This window comes from Chiloscyllium punctatum, chromosome 25, assembly GCF_047496795.1.
Source record: "Chiloscyllium punctatum isolate Juve2018m chromosome 25, sChiPun1.3, whole genome shotgun sequence".
NCBI classification, from domain to species: Eukaryota; Metazoa; Chordata; class Chondrichthyes; order Orectolobiformes; family Hemiscylliidae; genus Chiloscyllium; species Chiloscyllium punctatum.
Window position 1 is genome coordinate 16,800,460 of NC_092763.1, and position 25,370 is coordinate 16,825,829.

Consider the following 25,370-nt stretch of genomic DNA (forward strand, 5'->3'; position numbering starts at 1 on the left):
TTAGGCCTTTGCTCGCATCAAGCCTTCCTCTGAAGTATGCAGGATGAAAAAGAACTCCCCTCTCAGACTTCAGGTTGAGACAATTGTATAAGACAGTCTCAGGCAGGATTTTCGCAGCCTCAAGAAGTAATTTAAGATATTCAAGCATCAGACTTGCAAGCCATTTTTGCTCCCTTCAACGCTACATGCAAGAAACTCACACTTCAGCAAACAAAACTCATTGATTCAGATTTGGTCAATCAAAAATTACATCCCCTGTAAATGTTGCAAAAGTTACTCTCAAATATATTGTGCACTTTCAATGCTTTGAAAATCACCTCTCTCCAAACGCCACCACTCAAGGAGATCCAACACTAAAGCAAATGTGGCAACTCAGCTTTTACAAACTATGGTAGTGAGTGCTTTGACAACAAAGATCTATGCAAGTCAACAAAATTCCTGGTGTAAAGGGCAGTCATTATTATCACGCTACTGTAAGATCTGGACTGCAAAAACAGCACAGAAGAGTATTAGAGAAATTCCCCAGTAATACTAATTATATTTTCCAAACTGATGGCTCTCCCATTTAGCTTGAAGTCAGCTCTGCAAGCACTCAGCCAAAACTGCTACAGAATTAACTATGATGGACAGGACAACATATCTGTATTGCTGGAAAACATGTCCTTATGCCAGGCCTTGTTTACTCAATTTATGTGGCTAGTCTTCCAGGAAGGACATGGACAAAATCACAAAGCCATTCAGAATCTATTTTTGAAGCAGAGCAACATTGGCACAAATGACTGAGAGGCATTTGTCAAAGCAGTGATGTGCCCATCAAGCCATATCTTCCTAAGTCCAAACATTTTGATGATAAAACAGCAATGGTAGAAGGGGAAACAGAAAGCAAAACCTTCACTTTATATAATCCCACTACCTCACAGGAGGTCATAGCCACATGAGTAAAGGTCAAGAACTAGCCAGTTCAGTCATATGAAGACCTATGGCAGAAACTAGCAACCTAGAGTGGACACTGTGCCTGAATCAAGAGACAGCTGACAACATGAACAACATCTTATTGAATCATGTATGTAATTTACAATACTTGTTAGTTTACTTACGGAAAGAACATGAAGCAGCTGTCCAGTGTAGGAGTTCCACACTTTCAAATGGAAGTTGTTCACTGCTGTGATGACTTTGTGGTCAGAGCGATCCCATGCTACCATAGTTACTTTCAGCTTACTGACTTTGTCCTCTGTAGGAAGTGGATTATTTCTAACACAAGGAAGAACAAAAATTAGATATCCACACCACACTGACATTATCTCATTTAACCACGATGCAGAAGAATATAAATAGACTACAGAATGAAAGCAAATATCACATACTTTTATAATGAAAATCAACTATAAAGTGCACAACTCTTGCAGGAGCAGAGGTGGCTCAATAGTCAGCACCGCTGCCTCATTGCACTAAGGACCCAGATTGAAATCCAGCCATAGGACTGTCTGAAGTTTGCGTGTTCGCCTAGTGTCTGGGTGGGTTTCCACGGGAGACTTTTGTTTCCTTTCACAGTCCAAAGATGTGCAGGTTAAGTACAGTAGATATGCTAAATTGTCCCATAGAGTCCAGTGATATGGAGGCTAGGAAAATTTGCCATGGTAAATGTGGGTTTTGGGGTGGGGTAGAGTAGGGAACTGGGGGTTTTCAGAGGATTTGTGCTACTCAAAGGGTCAAATGGGTACCTTATGATCTCAGTGCATGTGTCATTAAAAAAGGTGACAGATAGGTTGACAGAGAGAAAAATAAGTTGAAAAGTGTCGCCCTGGCAAAGCATTGCAAGTCAGGCAGCATTCTAGGAGCAGGAGGGTCAATGTTTTAGGCATAAGCTCTTTGTCAGGTTGACAGAACAGTTGATAAAGCATACAGTATCCTTGGACAAAGGCCAAAAGCAAGGAAGACATGCTCAACCTATAACAGTTTAGCTCAGACTCTGAAGTACTGACTCCAGATCTGGGCAGTGCACTTTACATAAAGGTATGAAAATATCAAATATTGAATGCAAAAGAGATTTATGGAAATGGTTCCAGAAATGCAAAATTTCAATTGTAAAGACAGATTGGAAAGGCTGCAACTGCTTTTTTGGAGCAGATAAAGCAAAGAGGATATCTGATTGAAATATTCAAAATAATAAAGAGGATTGGGGAGAATGAATATGGAGAAAATGTTTCCATCCAAAAAAAGATAAGAACAAGAGGGAACAAGGGAAGTGATCAGTAAAAGAAGCAGGTAGTTAGGGACTGGAATACTCTGCCCAAGACCAGTGGAAGCAGTTTTGATCAAGGCATTCAAGTGATTTACAGAGGAAAGGCAGGAGAATGACACACAGAAGCTTTTTGGAGAGACAGTACAGACTCAAAAGGCTAAGTGACCTCTTTCTGTCCTCAAACAATCCCATGATCATCTTAGCACTGTAGGATACAACATTTCATTTGGTGGATAGAAATTTTGGTAATGTACAATCTTTTCATGCAAGTTTTCATGTACAAAACTGTCTGAATATGCAGAATAATAATCAAAGTAATTCATTTACTAACTGATCATGTTTGAAGCTTAGTCAAGTGAAGATATGCCTTTTACAAAAGGCTGTTGATGCATGTCAATAGTTTCTCAAGTTAAAGAGATGAACAACCAGTGTTTAAGAAAATAATAAAAAGACCAAATCCACATTCATATAGCACTTTTGACATCTTCAGGGCATTCCAGAATGTTTCATAGTCAACGATGGTAATCCCAAGTGTTTGGCAGGCTACCAAGGCTAACAAAGTTTGCCCACACAAAAGGTTCTGAAAATGCAAATCTCTTCCAAGATTGTTATTGCTCAGAGGAATAAGTGATGGTCAGAAATTCAAGAAAGTTCCCATGGTTGCCTTCAAATAATGCCTTCGAATATTTTACTTCCACTCGAGGCTGCAGTTTTCACTTAAAACTATCACCACACAGAGGCAGAATCACTCAGCACTCCATTTCTCTATAATATTACGTCAATTTCTTAAAATGTTGAGCAGAACACATACCCATGACCTTTGAACTTTCATTAGGAGAATGAGTGTATTCTAAAGATGATTCAAGGCAAGCTTTTCAACGACATTCAAAACAATATAAATCATAGACCTTCATACACAAGTGTTTCTTCCAGAGATTTATTGGGGTCACGAATATGATGCAGCAAATCTTGATTTTTATTATTTTGGGATGCAGCTTGTCAATAATCAATGTGTTGCTGAAGATCTTAAAAGTAAAATCCAAACAGTAAGGAAAATAATTTCTCAATGGACAACATTTAGTTTTCACCAGACAAGAGGAAAGAAAACAGCACACAAAGTGGAAATCAGTTATGGATGTAGGTCTGAGATTTGTCCCGTCTGCCTTGGCACAGAATTTAAAATAAGTTGCCAATAAATACCATTCTAATAAATAATAATGTTAATGTTCCTGACATACTAATACTGTATAAAGGCAATCTCATTGATGAGTGTAACATAAATTGTATCTACAGCAAACATTTTATTAGCTGGCATCTATAGCACCAGGGGCGTGCCAGTTCATCAAATATTCTGGATAATCTAGACTGCAATAAACCCTGACCAAGTGAAGTCTCAAGAAATCAACATCCCTCAAAAAACATCCATGTAAAAACATCAACACACCCCTGGAAAATCAATGGAACAACACACTAAGTAATAGAAACATAATTCAGGGGTATACACATCACTGTTATACTTCATTTACAGCCTAAGTACTCTGACATTATGGTAGACTGCGGTATTTGAGGTACATGACTTTTGCTGCTCTATTGAAGCGCGCAGGTTGATAAAGGTGTCAATTAAATCAAAGTTTGTTGTATTTCTGTATTCTGCAAAATTGGCCCATATTTGCGATTACTGTAGACAAAAGGGTTACAAATACTAAAATCAGCTGACAAAATCTAGATTAACTCTTGTAGTAGTTTTGACCACTGCAAAAACATGTAATACTGTCAACGGTTGAACAATACTTTTGCTACATAGGTCCTAGAATAGGGTTTTTAAATGCCCAAAGCAGAAAATCATATGAAACAGTTAGCTTTATATTCTCTATGGTGGCGATAACAAGAACACCTTTATGTTAAACTTTGATAGAAAATACTCGGTAGATGAACCTGTGATAACTTACCCTGGTAATTTCATAAACATATCCAGAATAGTACTTTTCCATTCTTGGTGCTGGTACTGCCAGATTCTAGCTGTCCCATCACGGCTACCACTAACAAATCTCAAACTGTCCACAGTTGGAAAGAAAGAAAGAACGAACATTGGTTAAATATTTGTTAGTTAATTTTTACAAATACAGAAACATAAGGCCAGCTACTTTCATTTTAATGTTTGTAACACATTTTATCATAAGCTGGATAATTTTAAAATTACTGATTGATTGCAAACATTGTCTCAAAAGCAGAAAATTAAAATGCACCCACTATCAGAAAGGCATAAAAACATACCTCTGACTATTGTTGCAAAACTGGATAGCAATCACTTTATCCTGAAGGAGATCAAAAGAAAAACAAAATTTGGTATTTTCCATGAGTCAATTCAGTTATGCATTAGTACAGGAAAAATGTCAGTAAAAATTATAATGAATGCTAGATTCTGACTCAGCTTAAACATATGGCACATCGTAAGAGACATCATCCCCAAATCATTCTAAAAGTGCCGCTATTTAAACTATGCCTGCAGTTATGCAGTGTTGCATGTGTACATTTTCAAAAGTGCACAATGACAGCACATATTTCATTCATTGGTCAATATGACTGCTGTGTGCCTCAGACATTTATTTTTTACTACTGTTTGATGGGATAAGGTCACAACAGTATTTTCATAAGTTTGAGATGTGACTTCAATATATAGGGGGAAACATAACCACTAACTTGAAAAACAAACAAAAAGTAACATATGATTAAAATCAGCAGGAAGTTAACATTTTTTTCTAAAAAGTAATACCCAAGGCAGGAGTTAGGACAAATAGGCTTGCAATTTCTCAGCAACTCCAATTTGTCAGTTTGTTGGAATGTTCTCTTCTCCAGGTCATTTTAGAAGTAAATGGCTGGAATTGGGTAATGGAAGTTACTCAATTAATGATCTTAAAAGAAACTTTTGAAGACACATTGCAGACACCAATGCAGCCAAAGGTCACTCTGTGGATGCAGTCTCCTTCAAAAATGGCCCAGCAGTTGTAATGAGATTTATTTTTACTCTTACAAAATTCAGATGTTCCTTTCTAACCTAGCAATATTTGTAGATTGCACCTGTGACAGACTGACTTCTGATCTGTCATTGCTGACAAGACTTCAACTGGCCCTCCAGGCGAGACAGCCTGCCCATCATCCTTATGTGATAAGTGCTCATCCTACCCATGAATTGGTCAGCTGATCAAAAGCTGCAACAGGGCTTGGGTGCTAACAAGCATCAGGATCTGAAAAAGGTCCCAATCGAAGACTTAAAATTCAGTCCAAATACATCATCACTACACTGAGGAACTATTTTGGAACAGGACGGTCTTGTTTACATAAATTGAGCACAGACTTTAGAAAGGCTCAAAAGTTCTAGCTTTATGCAGTGTACAGTAGTTCTTTAGAAGACAGTTTCACACTTCTCTCAAAGGCATAACACATACTAAAACTTAACATGACTGCTTAACAATGCAGAAAGTCAAAATTAATCAATAACATGACGCAAAGGAGAAACTGAGCTGAAAAGAGGTGCAAACTTTGAGAAACAGATTCTCCTGTCCACTGCAATATCTATACATTCTGGCACAGTCAATTCAAAGACAACTCTCACTATCAAAGACAATCGCTTTTAAATTATTTCTGAATTTCATTTTAAAAAAGATTTTAACTACATGCACATTATTTCTTAAACAAACGGCAGAGACGACAGTGAGAACATTCTCTAAGCTGCCTCAGTAAAACAAATTTGATCATAACACACAAAAATTACTTCAATGTTCAATACCTTACCGTATGTGATGCAAGTTCAGAAATTTTTTCTGGTGAGCCGGAACCCAAGTAATAAACTCTAATCACATGATCTGTGCTGCCAGTTGCTACGAACATCCCACCTATAACAGCAATTTTAAAAAAATATGCTTAAAGCATAGTTGCCCAAACAGTTTCTAATTACCATTCTAATCCTATAAATAATACTGTCAAACATTACATTTGCATGGTCTTTTTTTTAAAAACGCTTCTTTAAAACTTAAATGATACTAATTCCTTGTTGTTCTGAACTCACTAAAGTCATAAAATACAAGCTGCTATACATTTAATTTATCACTATTTCTTCAACAGCAGTTTCTCCCAATTTGATGATAATATTCTCCAGTAAAAGGTCTCATCTCACTTTCGCTCCAGTACATGGCAGCTAAGATAGCTTGCCAAAGGAAATCCAGGAGGGTCGAAATTTGAACTCAGGTCAGATCTTTCTACAAACAAATGACAGTTGAAAACCATGCTACACATTACCTTTCAAAGTTAAATTTGGTGAAATAAAGAAGGGTACATACATAAAACTGCAATGCATTGCTTACGACTGGGTGTACTCAAAAATAACTAAGATTCGCAGTAAAATGTTTACGTTTTAATTTAAGTTTAAATTTAGTTTACCTTTGGTAAGAAATACTGTTTTAATTACAGCTAGTTGACATCATTTGAAGTATTTATTTAGGAAAGGGCAGATCGAGGAGAGCAAATGAAGGACTGGCAGAATAAATGGAGTGGGAACAGTTTAAAATAATACTTCTTTCTTTGTGATGTTGGAAGAATACTTACCAGAACTGAAAGAGGAGCAAGAAATTTGACTTCCTGGTCTCGATCTATCTGCAAATTTCACTGGATGTTCACTGTGAAGACAGACACAACTTTAATCCAAAATAAATACAAAGAATTAGTATATTAACACCAAGAATTTCGATGCTTTCAGATATAACAAAGCATCAGTCTTTCAGAAGAAGCATTAAAACAAGACTCAATTTGCCTGTAATGGTGAAGATAAAAGATTAATGGCTATTTGGTGAAGAGTAACAAGCTTTTCCGGCTTCCAAGCTAAAATTTCCTTTTCATCTTAACGGTTTGGAGAAATGGTTGCGACATTTTGCTTTCATTAGCAGTATACAATCAAGAAGATGAAGCAGAGGATATAAAGAAAACCAATTTGTTTTAATTTTAAATACTCACACAAAAGGATGTGGCAATGCAGTAATTTGCAACAAAACAAAATCAGATAGTGAAGGGAGAGGCTGGATGCAAGTTCAAGTGAAGATGTGGGAGTGGAAGTTTTTGTACATTAGTCATTTCAGTCAAAGCTGAACAAGAATTTGACTCACTGAACTGATTTCTGTCCTTCCAAGATTCTGATTAGTGTTAAAGAGAAGATCTGCTATTTGACATTTACTGCAGTGAAGATTAAAAATAATTAATAGTTTGACAATAGTACTGGAGATGTGTAATATTTGAATTAGAATCCCTATTGTGTGGAAACAGGCTCTTCAGCCCAAGAAGTCCATCAAACCTCCGAAGAGTATGCCACCCAGACCCATTCCCCTACATTTATCCCTGAATAAAGCACCTAACCTATATATCCCTGAACACTACAGGCAATTTAGCATGGCCAATTCACCTAACCTGCACATCTCTGGATTGTGGGAGGAAACCAGAGCACCCAAAGGACACCCATGCAGACATGGGGAGAAGGTGCAAACTCCACACAGACAGTTGCCAGAGGCTGGAATCAAACGTGGGTTTCTGGTGCTGTGAGGTAGCAGTGCTAACCACTGAGCCACCGTGCTGCCCGTGATCTTACGGATGCGTATAGTAACCATCAGCTTTAAATGTAGGAAGCCAGAACAATTGGACAAATGGAAACAAAACTGCAAATGCTGGAGAAACTCAGAAGATCTGGCAACATTGCCAGAGCATACAAATATACATTGGAGAATGCTTGAGCTCAATGGCTACAATCATGTTTTTACCCTCAGCAGTAATCACCTGAAGAGGGGGAAAACTGACAAATGCTCTTTTTAAATGCTTAACATTATGTTATCATTAGTGATCTGGCTGTGGAAATGACATGTCAATGCATATCTAAAATTAATATTGAGGTAACACATTACGTACGAGTCGGTAAACTGAAAATTAAATTCCACACAAAAATTGTGCAACATCATTCCAACCTGTAAATCCAGCATCTACAATCTACATTGAAAAACTGGCGCTTGCAAAAGATACTTGTGCACTGGTAGCTTCATCTTGGCAGGACTGTTGCATTACTCTCTGAACAGACCAAATATCCATCAGCAAACTTACAGATAGACCAGATGCTGCCTTTAGATTTCAAACCAAATTGCCCTGGAACAGTATCATGTCTCAAAGTACTGAAGCAACAGGTAAAGTTAGCAGTTTCAAACTGTTACTAAGTCACCATAACGCATTCATTGACCACTTGTCTCCACCGGTTCTCATTTTGAACTATTTTTCCTGAATACATCTCACTTTCATGTCAAATGTGTGGCTCCTGCTAGAATTCCATTCCATTTTATTCAGTTTCTTCAATATCTATTCCAAAGGTGCCTCCTTCTGTCAGGTACCTCAGACGTCCCCCTTTTTCCTCAACAAAGGATTTTCCCCCCACTATGGTTGACAGGGCCATCAATCAATCTCTCACACTTCTGCTCTCAGTGCTTTCCACTGCCTCCTCAAACAAACAGTAGGGTGCCCACTGACCTCTGCATTCAAAGGATCACTTTCGACCACTTCCAGCAAGTTATCTTCCCCCTTCTCCTCCACTCAGTATCCTGTAATGACTATTCCCAACATGACATCCTGATCCACTCCACCACTCTCCATGGCACCTTCCCATACAATCACAGAAGGTGTAATACTTGCCCATTCACTGCCTCTCTCCTCAGCACCCACTGTCTCAGTCACACCTTCCAGGTGAAGCAGCATTTCACGTGTACTTCTTTCAATCCAGTATAGAACATAGAACAGTACAGCACAGTAGAGGTTCCCTTAACCTTTCTTCATAAGGCACATCATCTAGTCCGCAGCATCCTGGTAAATCTCCTCTGCACCCTCTCAAAAGCTTCCATTTTCTTCCTATAAGGTGGTGACCAGAACTGAACACACTATTCCACGTGCGGCCTAACCAGAGCTTTACAAAACTGCAGCATAATCTCACAGCTCTTAAACTTAACCCCTCTGCTAAAGAGGGCAAACACACTGTACACCTTCTTAACAACCCAATCAACTTGGGTGGCAACTTTGAAGGATCTATGGATGTGCACTCCAAGACCCCTCTGCTCCTTCACACAGCCAAGAATGCTGCCTTGAACCCTGTAATCTACATTCAAATTCAACCTTCCAAAATGAATGACTTCACACTTTTCCAGTTTGTGTCACCCTTCCACTTCCTCATCCAAGTCACTTATAAAAATCGCAAAGAGCAGAGGTCCCACAACACAAGAGCGCCAGACTGAATACCTACCACCCACAACTCCCTAAGTCTTCTATGGGCCATGCAATTCTGTATCCAGACAGCCAAATTTCCCTGTATCCCAAGCCTCCTTACTTTCTGAACGAGCCTACCATGGGGAATCTTATCAAATGCCTTGCTAAAATCTATATACACCACATCCACTGCTGTACCTTCAAAGTGTCTTGTCATCTCCTCAAAGATGAAGGCTTCAGAGGCATGACCTGCCCCTCTCAAAGCCAGTAAATGTATTCAATACTTACGATATGGTCTCCTTTACTTTGAAAAAGGACCAAACTCTGAGTTGGTTACTACTTTGTGAAACATCTCTGCTCTCTCTATAGGACTGAACCTGGGCTTCCGTTTTCTTGCCATGTCAATACACCACTTTGATGTCCCGATGAAGGGCTTATGCCCAAAATGTTGATTTTCCTTCTCCTCGGATGCTGCCTAACCTGCTGTGCTTTTCTAGCAACATGCTTTCAACTCTAATCTCCAGTTTGCAGTTCTCACTCTCACTTTGCTCCCATCCCAATATTTATATTGGTTGCTTGCGAGAAGTGTTCCAGTACAGCTCAATGCAAACTGGAGAAACACCAATTCATTTTTCTGCTTAGACGCTTTGTAGCCTCTAGGAGTTAATGATGAGTACCCCAACTTCAGAGTATGATCACTGTCCTCCACTCTTCTTACATTCCCTATCACCCCAAGCCATGCCTTGTTTGTGCTCTCAGCAGAAGAGTAGGAAGTAGGAGTAGGCAGTTTGGTCAGTCAGTCATCTTGCATCATTCTTGGATCATGGCTGACTAAACATTCCTCACTTCAATTTTTCTACATTTTCTCTGTAACCCTCAATTGCCCCCCTGACCAAGAAACTATTTATCTCAGCCTTAAATACATAAAGATTCTGCCTCCACAGCTCTGTGTCAAGGAGTTCCAAAGTCTCACAACCTAAGAGGAGGCTCTTTCTCATCAGAGTCTAAATTGGTGCCTCTGAGACTATGTCCTCTAGTCCTCTACTCTCCCATAAGGGGAAACATCTCAGCATTTACCTGGTTAAGCACCTTAAGAATCCTATATAATTCAAATGAGAACACACCTCATTCTTCGAAACTTCAATGATGAAATCCCAACCTATTCAACCTGTGCTTACAAAATACTCCCTGCATACCAGAAATCAGTCTTGTGAACCTTCTCTGAATTGCTTCCAATGAAATGATGATTCTTTCCTGAAATAAGGGGGCCAAAAGTGCTCACAACATTCCAGATGTGGCCTCATTAGCATCTTGTATAATTGCAGTAAAATTTCCCTACTCTTAATACTCCAACCTCTGAAATAAGGGCTAACATTCCATTCACCTTCCTGGTTACCTGCTGCACTTGTGTGTGCGAATGCTCTTTCATGCAGAAGTCCCTTTGATATTCAGCTTTCCCTCATTTAAATAATACTGCTCTTTTGTTCTCCCTTCCAAAACTATCAACTGCACATTGTTGTTCATTCACCAGCTTTTCGCCCATTTAATGTTTTCAAACTCTGAGCACACATATTTTACATCGTTATCAATCGTTTACCAAAATTATCACTCTTTGTCTTTTACTCAGGGCACCTCAAAAATTGTTCAATTTGCTGCCCACCCCTCTGTCAACAGCATTAAACTCATTATTTTCTAGGTCCTTTCTGTACCGAAAAGGAGTCCTATTGGACTCAAAACATTAATTGTTTCTCTCTCCACAGACTACTAGACCAGCTGAGTTTCTCTAGCACTTTATTCCTATTTCAGATTTCCAGTACCCACAGTACTTTGTTTTGTTTCTTATTCTGTTTTCTATTTGTTAGTAATTATTAACCCATCCTCTATCTTACTGCCCATCCATGTGCTTTAAATTTTTCCAATCAATCGCCTTATCAAAAGCCTTCTGAAAATCCAAATATAAATGCCCATCAGCTCTTGGTTATCAATTGTTGTTCATTTTGAACTCTTTGCATGTCCAAGTGTACGACAAAAAATTTCAAAATGTAATATGGGTTGCAGTGGTAATGTCCCTATCTCTGGTCAGAAAGATCAGTTCAGGTCCCATCTGTTCAGGGGTGTATCATACATTTCAGGAGGGCTCATCTTAGTGACAGTGTGGTTCAGAGGTAGCAGCAATGCATAGGTTGAAATCCTATCTGCTCCAGAAGTGTATAACAGCATCTCCACACAGGTTGCTTAGAAACGAAATTTCAACAGCATGTCGCTATGTTTCAGCAAGACCAAATGAGTTACATTCACAAATGACCAATGATAAAGGTATGAACTAAAAAGATTATTGAAAAAAAGAGTAATGTATTTCATACAAATTACCACACTAAAGTACTAAATGAATGAAAGCTAGCAAATTCATGTTAACAAAGCAGCATCAGATATGTTTGCTAAAAACCTACTTAAATTTGACGGTCTCTGTATTCCACTGCCAAAAGCAGATGGTCCCATCAGCTCCTGTGGATGTCAAATACCGTGTTGTTCCTCTGGTACCTGGAGAAAACTGGATCACAGGAAAATGGAATATTACATTTGTAAGACAAAACAGGACAAAAAGACTTTTGTTAAATTCTATACATATCATCTATAAAATTTGAGAGAGACTTCTAATTTCCCATCTCACCTCCTGCAAACACTAACATTTTAGTCAGCCATGAATCCATTGCACCATAGAAAAATGCTCACATAAATTAGCCAAATAGATTAGGTTTCTTAGGCTCTGTATGGAAAGGTGAACTGGTGTTCAATGAGAATAGATTAGGCTTGTTGCCTCTTATGCACATATAACCTTACTACTCGGGCATGGCATGAAGAATGGATTTAGCAAAGGACACAAGTTATACCGTAACCTAGCTAAGAATAATCAGGTCTAATATTTAACCCGTTCACACTCTCCTATAGTCTATTTATTATTATGTGCACATTAACAAAAACAACATGCATTTATTACTCAAGTCTGCTTTTTTACGTAGTTATACAAATCCCATATTGTGACAGCTATGTAAAACACAGCATTACTGCCAGAGATAAATTTAAGATGTGTAATCTCCTATTACGTTAAGAGATTGCCAATTAAATTAGCATGCCGTGGAAAACCTATTCTACTGAAGCCAGGGGAAAAGGCAAAGCTTGTTTTACAAAAAAGTATTGGGAAACAATAACTATAATACCAAGTTGACAGTTGTTACGGAAAAGGATGAGAGGAAAACAATCAATAAAAGTTTTAACTCAAAGAAGTCTAATTTCAGGCATTTGAGAAATTTGGTCCAGGTGAATTGGAATCAAAGACTGGAGTTAAAACAGTAAATGAGCAGTAAGACACCCTCAAAGAGGAAATAGTTCAAACGCAGTCTAGACATATGGGGAAAAAGGCAGCTGAAGTTCGAGGTCCATTGATGACTAAAGACAGATTAAAGTGAATCAAAAGAGAAAGCTTACAACAGGATCAAATTGGATAGCAAATTATATTGGAAAGACGAAAGTACAAGGGAAAGGGAGAAAGAAAATAAGAGGGACAAAGAAAGCCTAAAAAAGATTCGCCACACAGCATGAAAGGGGATCCAAACGTTTTTTTGGCAACCTGTACAAAATGGCAAAAGGGAATGTAGGCTGAAGTAACAACAGTTATACGTTATCTTATAGAGGAAGAAGGCATGTGATAGTAGATAGTAAATACATACTTTGCCTCCATATTCATTAAAAAAAGACTAAAAATAAACAAACATACTTCAGAGGAAAAGGGTTAGTCATGATCAAATTTGAAACACCAGTTTAAATATATTGCACCATAGATTACAGATGGAAATAAAAGGGGGAGATGGCAAAATCTCTGATTTCTCATCCTCCTTAGACAGGGGAATGATATAAGGAGATGCAAGGATTCTAAATGTTTCTATCTTTTTGTGGACATGGAGGAGATGAATCTGACAACAGCCCACAGCCTCATGTAAACACTGTGGCACAGAACTTATTGTCACTTAAAAGAACAATGTTTAATAAACTACAACCAACATAGATACAATTTGTTTTTAACAAACCTGAGTGACTAATTCTTAAGCTTTTCCAATAAAAATGGAAAGGATCGACGAAGATTGTCCATGAAAATATCCACTGCACTGTAAAGAATGACTTTGGTACAGTGTCACCCAATAGACTTTGTTAGGAAATTTGAAGTCTACATGATTAAATGGATGTGTGGACACAAAACCAATTAAGCAACAGAGAGTACGGTGGTCGTGAACACATTTTTCAGAACAGATGGAACGTGAAATGGCATTCCCTAAGCTTTGAATCGCTGTATATATACACACACACACACACCATCAACTTGGACTAGGACATAAAAGGTCACAGTTCTAAAGTGTGCCTTCAACATAAAACTTGGACACGGAAAGAACAATAGTTAAAATAAAATTCCAGGATATAAACAGAATGGTGTAATGACTGGATACATGGCAGATTAAATTTCAGGTAGGGATGTGTGAAATGATGCACTTTGATAAGGGGAATGAGGAAAGGTAAAAACTATAAAATAAAAATTGCCCAATTTTAAAGAGAGGTCATTGGATGTGGATGCAAAAACCTTTGAAGGGTGACAGGATAAGGTGAAAGGGCTATTATGAAAAGAAAATAAGATCCTTAGTTTTGTAAACAGAGGCAGAGCACAGGAGCAAAAAACATATGTTAAAAACTTTTAACAATGCTCTGGCTGGGCCTCATTTGGAGAACTAGTTACTTAGGAGTACCACTGCAAAGGAAAATGGTACCGGAGTAAAACACGTCAGTTACATGATGAGACCAGAAAAACTTGAATAGTTTGTTCTTCGAGAAAAGATGGTTCTGGGAGACTTAATAGCTTTGTTCACAATTCTGAAAAAGCCTGATAATACCACAAGACCCAAAGATGAAGGAACAGAAGTAGGCCATTCAGGTCATCAACTATTTTCGGCCATCCAATGAGATCATGGTTGATCTGATAATTGTCAGCAACACTCAATAGGGGAAGTGAAGACCTCGTGGTATTATTGCTAGACTACTAATGCAGGAACTCAGATAATGTTCTGGGGATTCTGATTCAAATCTACACCCCTCTCCTGCCATGGCAGATGATGAAATTTGAATTCAATATTTTTAAAAATCTTGAATTAAAAATCTAATGACTGTGAAACCATTGCCAGTTGTCAGAAAAACCCATTTCCGTTCACTAATGTTCTGCAGGGAAGGAAATCGGTCATTTTCATCTGGTCAGGCCTCCATGTTACTCCAGACCCACAGCAATGTGAGTGACACTAAACTACCTGCTGAAATGGCCTAGTTAACCTGTGATGCTCACATCCCACAAGTGATTCAATAAAAACTTTCCTGCTTTTCCCCTATAACCCTTACCAATTAAAAATTGCTTTCTCAGTCTTGAAAGCATTTAATGACCCAGATTTGGCACCCTTTGGCAGTAAAATATTCCACAGATTCACTACCCTCAAAAGAAATTCCTCCTCATCTATTATAAAAGTTGTAATCTTTTATTCTGAGATTATGCCCTCTATCCTAGATTGTCCCCTACAAAGGGGGACAACAGTATTTCTGTATCTATACTGCTAAGTCTCCCAAGAAGCATGTATGTTTCAATAAGGTCACACCTCATTCTTCAAGGAGAAAGTGAGGACTGCAGATGCAGCTACACTGGCACCACCCCCCACCTTTTCCTCCGCTACATCGATGACTGTATCGGCGCTGCCTCGTGCTCCCACGAGGAGGTTGAACAGTTCATCGACTTTACCAACACCTTCCACCCCGACCTCAAATTCACCTGGACCGTCTCAGACTCCTTCCTGGACTCCTCCCTCCCCTTCCTAGACCCCTCCATTTCTATCTCTGGCGACCAAATCAACACGGACACTTACTATAAACCGACCGACTCCCACAGCTACCTAGACTACACCTCCTCCCACCCTGCCCCCTGTAAAAACGCCATCCCATATTCCCAATTTCTTCGTCTCCACCACATCTGCTCCCAGGAGGACCAGTTCCAAAAGCATACAACCCAGATGGCCTCCTTCTTCAAGGACCGCAATTTCCCCCCAGACGTGGTCGACAATGCCATCCACCACATCTCTTCCACTACCCGCTCCTCCGCTCTTCAGCCTCGCCCCTCCAACCGCCACCAGGACAGAACCCCACTGGTCCTCACCTACCACCCCACCAACCTCCATGTACAGTGTATCATCCACCGTCATTTCCGCCACCTCCAAACAGACCCCACCACCAGGGATATATTTCCCTTCCCTCCCCTATCAGCATTCCGAAAAGACCACTCCCTCCGTGACTCCCTCGTCAGGTCCACAGCCCCCACCAACCCAACCTCCACTCCCGGCACCTTCCCCTGCAACCGCAAGAAATGCAAAACTTGCGCCCACACCTCCCCCCTCACTTCCCTCCAAGGCCCCAAGGGATACTTCCATATTCACCACAAATTCACCTGCACCTCCACACACATCATCTTGCATCTGCTGCACCCGATCTGGCCTCCTCTATATCGGGGAGACAGGCCGCCTACTTGCGGAACGTTTCAGAGAACACCTCTGGGACACCCGGACCAACCAACCCAACCACCCAGTGGCTCAACACTTCAACTCCTCCTCCCATTCCACCAAGGACATGCAGGTCCTTGGACTCCTCCATCGCCAGACCATAGCAACACGACGGTTGGAGGAAGAGCGCCTCATCTTCCGCCTAGGAACCCTCCAACCACAAGGGATGAACTCAGACTTCTCCAGTTTCCTCATTTCCCCTCCCCCCACCTTGTCTCAGTCAAATCCCTCAAACTCAGCCCCGGCTTTCCAACCTGAAATCTTCTTCCTGACCTCTCCGCCCCCACCACACTCCGGCCTATCACCCTCACCTTAACCTCCTTCCACCTATCGCATTTCCAATGCCCCTCCCCCAAGTCCTTCCTCCCTACCTTTTATCTTAGCCTGCTGGACACACTTTCCTCATTCCTGAAGAAGGGCTCATGCCCGAAACGTCGATTCTCCTGCTCCTTGGATGCTGCCTGACCTGCTTCGCTTTTCCAGCAACACATTTTCAGCTCACACCTCATTCTTGTAAACTCCAATTAGTACAGCCTGACTTACTCAACCTTTCCTCCTCAGACAGTACATCCATGCCTGACACCAGCCTAGTGAACCATCTCTGGACTGCCTCCAATGGCAGTATATCTTTCTTTAAATAAGGGGCCAAAAAACAGTGCATAGTATCCTAGCTGTGGTGTGACCAGTGCCTTGCATAGTTTTACCAAAGCCACCTACTTTCTACTCTATTTCCTGGAATTAAAGGTTAACATTCCATTTGCCTTCTATACTATGATCTGAACACTGATGTCAACTTACTGCAATTTATGGAACAGTACAGCCAAATCCCTCTGTGCTGTAAGCTTTCTGCTGTCTTGCTCCATTTAAATAACATTCAGCTCTTACTTGTCCTACCGAAGTGCAAAATCTCACTTTTTCCAATTGTATTCGATCTGCCAAGTTTTGCCCACCCTCTTAACTTGTCTATATCCCTCTGCAGACTCATCATCCTTATCACTTGCAATCCCTAGTTTTGCATTATCTGTAAGCTAGGCTAATGCACACTTTCTTCACCTAATTCATTAATATGTATTAAATAGAATTATGACTCCAGCACAACCACTTGTCATTGGTTGCCATCCTAAAACTGTCCCCTTATCACAACTGATTTATATTAGTCAGTCAATCCTTTACCAACGTTAACATTATCCTCCAACACCATGGGCTCTTATCAAGTAGCCTAATGTGTAGCAACTGATCAAAAACACCTTCTGAAAATGCAAAACATATTACATCTACTGTTTTCCTGCTTGTCTACCCTCTGCAAAGAATTTGAATAAATTTGTCAGACATTATTTCCACTTCATGAAGCCATACTGACTCTGCTTGACAGTATAAAGTATCTTTAAGTAATATTACATCTTTTATAATAGACTGTAACATTTTCCCCCAATTACAGATTTTAAGCTTATCATCTAAGGTTAGTTGTTTATTATATTGGCAGCTTTCCAATCCTCAGACTTTTCCATAATCGTAGGGTTCTTGGAAGATTACTACAAGTGCATCTACTATCTATATAATTACGTCCTTTAAGATCCCCAGATGTAACCCATCAGGTCCAGGAAACCTGTTGGCCTTCAGCCCCATTAGTTTCGCTAGCACCTCTTCCTCTGCTGATGGTCATTGTACTTATTTTCTCTCCTTTTGCCCCCTCCCCCGATTATCATTCCAAAATGACTAAATAACATTCTATCTTGAACACTGATGCAAAGTATGTATTCAACTCCTCTGGTATTTCTTGATTCCCCATTATTACTTTCCCACTCTCATTCTGTAAGGAGTTCTCTATGTTGATAGAAATACATTTCCCTTTATTCTATAGAAAAAGACTAGAGAATGCAACTAGTCACTTACGGTCAGATGTACAGCATAGAAACAAATCCTACGGTCCAACTCATCCATGCCAACCAGACATCCTAAATTTAGCTAGTGCCACTTGCCAGCACTTTGCCCATACCCTCCAAACTCTTCCTATTCATATACCCATCTAGATGTCTTTTATATGTTGTAATTGTACCAGCCTCCACAACTTCCTCTGGGGAGCTCATTCCATACACCCATTACTCTCTGCATGCAAAAGTTACCCCTTAGGTCCCTTTTCAGTGTTTCTCCTCTCACCCTAAATCTATACCCTCTAGTTCGGGACTCCCCCACCCCAGAAAAAAGACCTTGTCTATTTAAAGCCTTTATGAAGGTCACCCCTCAGCCTCCAATAGCTCTTTCAAAGAGCCAGCATAGGTGCCAGAGGTTGAATGGTCTCCTTCTGTGTTGCATCAACCTATAATCCTGACGCATATTATTAAAGAATCATAAAAATAAATGCACTACATGCCTATTTTGACTCATTTTACTTTTCATTGCAAGACACTTTGATACGCCCACAAATAGGCCATTCAGAAATAGAAATGAAACAAGAATACAATTTCATTACCAATAAAGAGGTTATGGATCCTGTATGCCCTTGTAACACAGCAACTGGAGCACATGTACGCAAGCACCAAACACGGATCACTTTATCACAGCTGCCTGCAGCAATCAGTGTATTCTCATAGTTAACAGCCATATCAGAGATCTCAGCCGAGTGCCCACGCAGAGTTGACAGGAGTCGTCCATCATCTGTGGCCCAAATTTTCACCAAGCAATCATCTGAACCCTAGAAACAGCATAGGAAATATAAATAATGGTATACGTCAGACACAATTTAAATCTGAAGTGAATTTGTTTGAACACAAGCTTCGAAAGGTTTGTAATCTATGGTTAATGCTAAATGAATGTATGGATTGTCAAGCTTTTAAACACAGTACAGGAATATAATGTTATTGATCATTAAATATTAGGAATATATACCGCAATATAAATTGAAATGGAATCTAATATTAATTCGCCCTGTCAACAGTGAGTCAATTGGAGACTATAATTACTGTTGGCTCAAAAGGAGGTTTGTGGGTAGATTGGAAACACCTCGAATTCCACCTTTGTTCTTCAGAGAGTAGCCAAAAGAAATTAATGGAAAATTGCTACTTTCATTTTGTCCATTCATAAATGTATTACATATTAAAAAGAAATTTATCAATACAAAAGGATGTAATACTGCACAAAAGGTAGACATGTCAATCTTTGTGCTCCACCAAGCCTCCTCATGGCTTTACTTCATCTCACCATCCCAGTACATTCCTTTCTCCCTCACCTTAGATGCATTTAGAGGGAAGCGAGCAATGCAAAAAATCTCAAGCATTTCATGTAGTATAAAATTCCATTATGTTCTTGGTGGAATGATAGAATTGAGCCAGACTACTTTAAAAGTAATCATGCATCCACAATACCTTGGACAATATTAACCTTTTACATTTTAAGAAAACATTATTTCCAACCATACAGGAAAACATTCAACAGAAAATACTTCTGCATGGCTTCATGAGGATATTACAGCTTCTCAAAAGAAATCTCAGCAGAACCACAACAGTTAACCACTAACTGATCTAGGAATGATTCATAACTTGGGGCCTCTCCCTATATATATCATATGGATTTGAGAATAATATACGGTGAATTACATACAATACCACCTACTTTTAGAAAACACTGCATTCTCAAATCTATCATGAGCAACATTATAATAGTTTACGCTTCAGAAAACTACAATTTATTCAATATATTGCATCTACGACTTAAATAACAAAGATTTATACAACTTTAGTTCCAAATATTTTTGAACTTGAACAATTCAATGCAGAAATACACCATTCCACTGAATAACACAATTACTATGAAAATGCATATATATAGCGCGATCATTTATTGCTCACGAATACTCGATGGTCTTCTCACCGTGAAAATTCTCCTCCCTGTACGGTCAAATGCTACACAGTACACAGAGGAAAGATGCCCAAGTATCCTTTTGTACATTTTCACATGCTGGTACACAACAACTGGGAAAACATGGCTGCGACGTCCACATCCTGTTAACTGCTTAGCATTGATGATGCTCACTGAAATGCCAAATAGTGAGACGATGAATATCTATGGAGTCGCATGCAATAATTTTCTCAAATTAAATGGGCTGGGGGAGGTGGGAAGGCTGATGTTCACTCTTCATTGTGCTATGAACCTCCATTAGCTAATGCTTTTTCCATGAAACTAAATTACCATTCTCTCGTGTTTTGTTAATTAAATGAGCTCTTTAGAGCTTTTGGAGTTTCTTTAAAGCCAGAAAACTGAAAACACCTTTGGCAAAATTATCTGAACGATAATCTATTAGCAATTTAAATAAGGAGCAAAATACTAAAATAGCTTCACTTTTTTTTTTAAAAGTTTCATTCTCTTAGTACTTTGTTGAGAATTACTTTGTGAATAAACAAAGGAGAACATAAAATATACATAAAGCATGTTATTTTAAAATTTAACCAAAATCTAGTTTGCATTTTTTCCTTATCATATGTCCATTATGCAATTTATAATGCAGTTTTATTCACAATTTTGTTAGCAGCATGAAGACATTGATCAGCAGTTTTAAAAACATAAGGTGTGACCAGAGAAACTTAAAAAATAATTACCTCCAACTAACCTAGAAAGCAAAGCAATTACATTTGGAATCTTAGATCCATTAGTTTATATACATACATTTTGCCAAAGAACATTAAGTATTGCATAATGCACACAAAACACAAGTAATACTGTCACTCTTGCTCCAACAATAGCTTTACATTCGTTTTTCCATAATTCATCACCACATAACTATCACTTCTTGAAAAACTGAAAGATTATGAGCATATCAACCTGGAAGTGCTTTAAAACAGCTTTATTTGTTGCTTTTTTGGGCCTACCGATATTTGGAGACTTCCCATAATTCACAGGTGGTTCTGGTGGCCTGCCACGATGAAGGGCAGCAAAGGCAGAGCCTTTCCATGCTACACGTTTGCAATCTGCAAGAAAATATTACAACTGAAGCAGGTGAATTGAAGTAAAACCTGTGTACTAAACACATGAAAAACAATTGGACAATAGTTCTTAACCATTCCCCTTAAATGGAGCTTTGGACAAGATACAAGCTTTATAATCAGGTTTATCTTTGAAATAAAAGATTGTATACAAATTTAATATCGCTCAGCTTTTAATCCAATGTTAACAACTTCCAGAATTTTAAGCAGAGGTTGTATTTAATATTGCAAGACTCAAATAATTTCACCTAGAGTAATAGAGGTGAACAACATAGAAACAGACCCTTCAGTCCAAACTGTCCATGCCGACCAGCTATCCCAATCCAATCTAGTCCCACACCTCTCCAAACCCTTCCTATTCATATACCCATCCAAATGCATTTTAAATGTTGCAAATGTGTCAGCCTCCACCACTTCCTCTGGCAGCTCATTCCATACACATACCACCCTCTGCGTGAAAAAGTTGCCCCTTATGTCTTGTTTATATCTTTCCCCTCTCACCCTAAACCTATGCCCTCTAGTTCTGGACTCCCCGACCCCAGGGAAAAGACTGTCTATTTATCCTATCCATGCCCCTCATAATTCTGTAAACCTCTAAGGCTACTCCTCAGCCTCGGACGCTCCAGGGAAAACAGCCCCAGCCTGTTCAGCCTCTCCCTATAGCTCAAATCCTCCAACCCTGGCAATATCCTTGTATGTCTTTTTGGAACCCTTTCAAGTTTCACAACATCTTTCTGATAGGAAAGAGAAAAGAATTGCACGCAATATTCCAAAAGTGACCTAACCAATGTCCTGTACAGCTGCAACAGGACTTCCCAACTCCTGTACTCAATACTCTGACCAATAAATGAAAGCATACCAAACGCCTTCTTCACTATCCTATCTACCTGCGACTCCACTTTCAAGGAGCTATGAATCTGCACTCCAAGGTCTCTGTTCAGCAACACTCCCTAGGACCTTACCATTAAGTGTAGAGTCCTGCTAAGATTTGCTTTCCCAAAATGCAGCACTTCGCATTTATCGGAATTAAACTCCATCTGCCACTTCTCAGCCCATTGGCCCATCTGGTCCAGATCCTGTTGTAATCAGAGGTAACCTTCTTCCCCTCTTCGCTGTCCACTACAACTCCAATTTTGGTGTCATCTTCAAACTTACTAACTTGTACCTCTTATGCTTGCATCCAAATCATTTATGTAAATGACAGTGTACCACATTAATGCACAGGAGTGAATTATATTAAGTACAGTCTGCAGATTCTGAAGATCAGAGTCAAAAGTGTTGCTGGAAAAACACAGCAGGTCAGGCAGCATCCGAGGAGCAGGAGAAACAATGTTTCAAGCTGGAGCCCTTCATCATGAATCAATCTAGCCCAAAACGTCGACTCTCCTGTTCCTCAGATGCTGCCTGACCTGCTATATTAAGGTCGAAGCTACTTTAATAACACAAGGGAAAAAAAAAGACAATTTTTAATAAATTTGTCAGATGGCACAAAGTATTTTTTCATCTCTAACAATCACAAAATAAATGACTCATGTGTCAATGAGGATTCTTACACCAATTCTGATTTTTCATTTTACGAATCTTTTCAATTAATTTACTGAGTCCTTAAGACCATAAAAGTGTAAAGATTAGCTAAGTAATACCTGATTTTGCATAAAATAACTTGGACACAATTAATTGGTTACAAGCTAAGACTCAATATCAGAACACTAAAACTGTACATGAACGAAATTTCCATTTGACGTACCTTTTGTAGTTCGCAATAATGACTGCCGTCCCACTCCCAGTAATGTCTGCACTCCAGGGACACTGGGCGGGATCTCTTTATCCAAAAGTGGGCCAATTCTCTGACACATTTGCAGCAAGTGATCTGAAGACACGTGTTTATTGGCTAAAACCTAAAACAAATTGAATTACATGAAAAGAGATTTAGACAAATAATGGTTTAACACATAGCAAATTATAGAAACAGAAAACTAAATTCAAAATAACTTAGTCTACATTACTTGCAAGTATTCCAAATACTTGCAAGCTTTTCACATCTTGAGCTAATTCTCAAAAATATCTTATTCAGGGTATACAAAGCAGGGACTGAGCAAATTTTAGAATGGAACGATCAGTAAATACATTTCAAGGGTTCAAATAAATTGTTTTATTTTTTCATCAATATGGAGTTTGCACATTCTCCCCGTGTCTGCGTCGGTTTCCTCCGGGTGCTCCGGTTTCCTCCCACAATCCAAAAATGTGCAGGTTAGGTGAATTGACCATGCTAAATTGTCCCTAATGTTAGGTGAAGGGGTGAATGTAGGAGTATGGGTCTGGGTGGTATACGCTTCGGCGGGTCGGTGTGGACTTGTTGGGCCGAAGGGCCTGTTTCCACACTGTAAGTAATCTAATCTAATGATCAACAATATCTCAAAAAAAAAGGCTGCAGATGCCAGAAATCTAAAATAAATACAGAGAATGCTGGAGAAACTCAGGACTGACAGCATCTGTGAATAAAAAAAGTTAACATTTCAAGATGATGACTCTACAGAACAGTTCTGACGACTCATTTCAGACTTGTAACATGACCTGTTTCTCTTTCCACCAGAGGCTGAATTTCTCCAATATTTTCTCTTTTCCTATTGGCTACATTTTGCCCCTCATTTCTCTCTCATCCTAATGTCTCAATAAACCCAACTGTCTACTTGAAGTATGAATCTATCAACAATTAGTTTAACAACAATGTTACATTAAATTTGTGCCCTGCTCCAGGGAATAAACCCACATAAGTCAAAATGATATCTTAGTATAGATATTAGCATGACTAAAATGAAAAAAAATGAAAAAGGAAAAAAACTTGGAAAAGAAAGCATTTGATTTATACATCAATCCTCCCAGGTTCACCCTTAACAGTGAATTACAACATTCATTTGACGCAGCAGTCAATTTTAGACTGCAACTTTTGAGAGGTTAATGTCATTAAGAAAGGTTTCCTTACTTGATCAAAAGTTATATATTTTAATATGAACAATAACCTTCAGTGCAACTTCCTTTGGAATGACTGTGTAGGTCAATACACAGCTAAGGGTTAAGGCCCTTCAGAGTAGCATCCATTTAGAATGGACTAAAACTGACAGACCAAGGTAGTTTCATGTAATATATGGATCAAATTGCAACTAACCATGGGATATCAAGCGTTTTCGTTTTTCGACTAAAAAAACTTACAATGTTGCAAATAAAGATCTGAACTTAACAGCATATTGAATTGCCCCTTATTCCTAGATTTCAGAACTTACAACTGTTACATTGAATTAATTTGAAGAAAATAGTCTTTATTCACAGCTCAGTAGTAACCTTTCAGTCTGAGTTTCATTTTGTTCCAAGCCACTGGACAGATGTTTTCTAAGAGAAATGTATTTGTGCTTACTTAGTATAGGATGCAGTGGACTCAAAACCACAACAGAAAATTGATTCCAATATCAGAATAGAACTTATTCTGCAAGTAAATCCACAATCAGCAATTTAAAAACATAAGACAGAGGAGCCCATTGAAATCCAAAGGAAGTTCTATGTATGCTATCCACTACAATTCCTCTTGACAAATGTTACTGCAGTTCACTTGGATATAAGTTACACACAAAACTGTTCTACATAATTGGCTCAAAGAAAATTGTTCCAATAGATTAGTTATTTTTAATGGGTAGGTAGAAACATACAATCATGCAGGTGAAATATGGTAGCTTCATCCTACAACAGAGTTATAATTCACCTTGCACAAAATGTACATGCTTTGAGATTGCCGACTGGAAATTGCATTAAAAGGTTCAAGAGGAGCGGAAAAGAGGTTCCAGAAGTAGATCAATTCAGGAACCTGTTTAGTCTGACAAAAAATTAACAAAAGATGTTGTTAGTTTAACAGTCACCAAAGCACTCAGGTGGAAGGGGAGATGCTCAATGTTGATTAGAAGAAAGATCCAGGAATAGCATGCTGTTAAACACATGTATTGAAGGAACAGGTTAAATAGTGAATTAGTAGCATGTTTAAGGGCCACAGTAAATTGAAATCAACTAAAGAAAATAGCATGGAAAGAAAGCACAGAAACTTACCAAACCGAATCAGATTACAGCCATGCCATCTGAACAAGGAGTTTTACCTGAGACAGGAGTGACCATTCATCAGACTCCTATCATGTAACAAGGTTTGTGGCTTTTTTTTTGGCATAATAAATATTGATGTCCTTTTGTTACAAGGTA

General features: G+C 38.9%; 1 protein-coding gene across 2 annotated transcripts in view; it reads right to left on the reverse strand.

Moving 5' to 3' along the window:
• brwd3 (bromodomain and WD repeat domain containing 3) overlaps window positions 1-25,370 on the reverse strand; it is a 107,170-nt gene that overhangs the window by 77,455 nt on the left and 4,345 nt on the right. For both annotated transcript variants that reach the window (XR_011964079.1, XM_072594748.1), the window contains exons 5-14: window positions 22,879-23,029; window positions 21,018-21,116; window positions 20,023-20,183; window positions 18,626-18,847; window positions 11,971-12,071; window positions 6,845-6,915; window positions 6,035-6,135; window positions 4,517-4,557; window positions 4,192-4,296; window positions 1,098-1,251 (exon numbers count right to left, since the gene is read on the reverse strand). Coding sequence is in view for 1 of the 2 variants with exons in the window: in XM_072594748.1 (XP_072450849.1) it covers window positions 1,098-1,251; window positions 4,192-4,296; window positions 4,517-4,557; window positions 6,035-6,135; window positions 6,845-6,915; window positions 11,971-12,071; window positions 18,626-18,847; window positions 20,023-20,183; window positions 21,018-21,116; window positions 22,879-23,029 (1,206 nt within the window). In the remaining variant the exon portion in view is untranslated. The remainder of the gene's footprint in view (window positions 1-1,097; window positions 1,252-4,191; window positions 4,297-4,516; window positions 4,558-6,034; window positions 6,136-6,844; window positions 6,916-11,970; window positions 12,072-18,625; window positions 18,848-20,022; window positions 20,184-21,017; window positions 21,117-22,878; window positions 23,030-25,370) is intronic.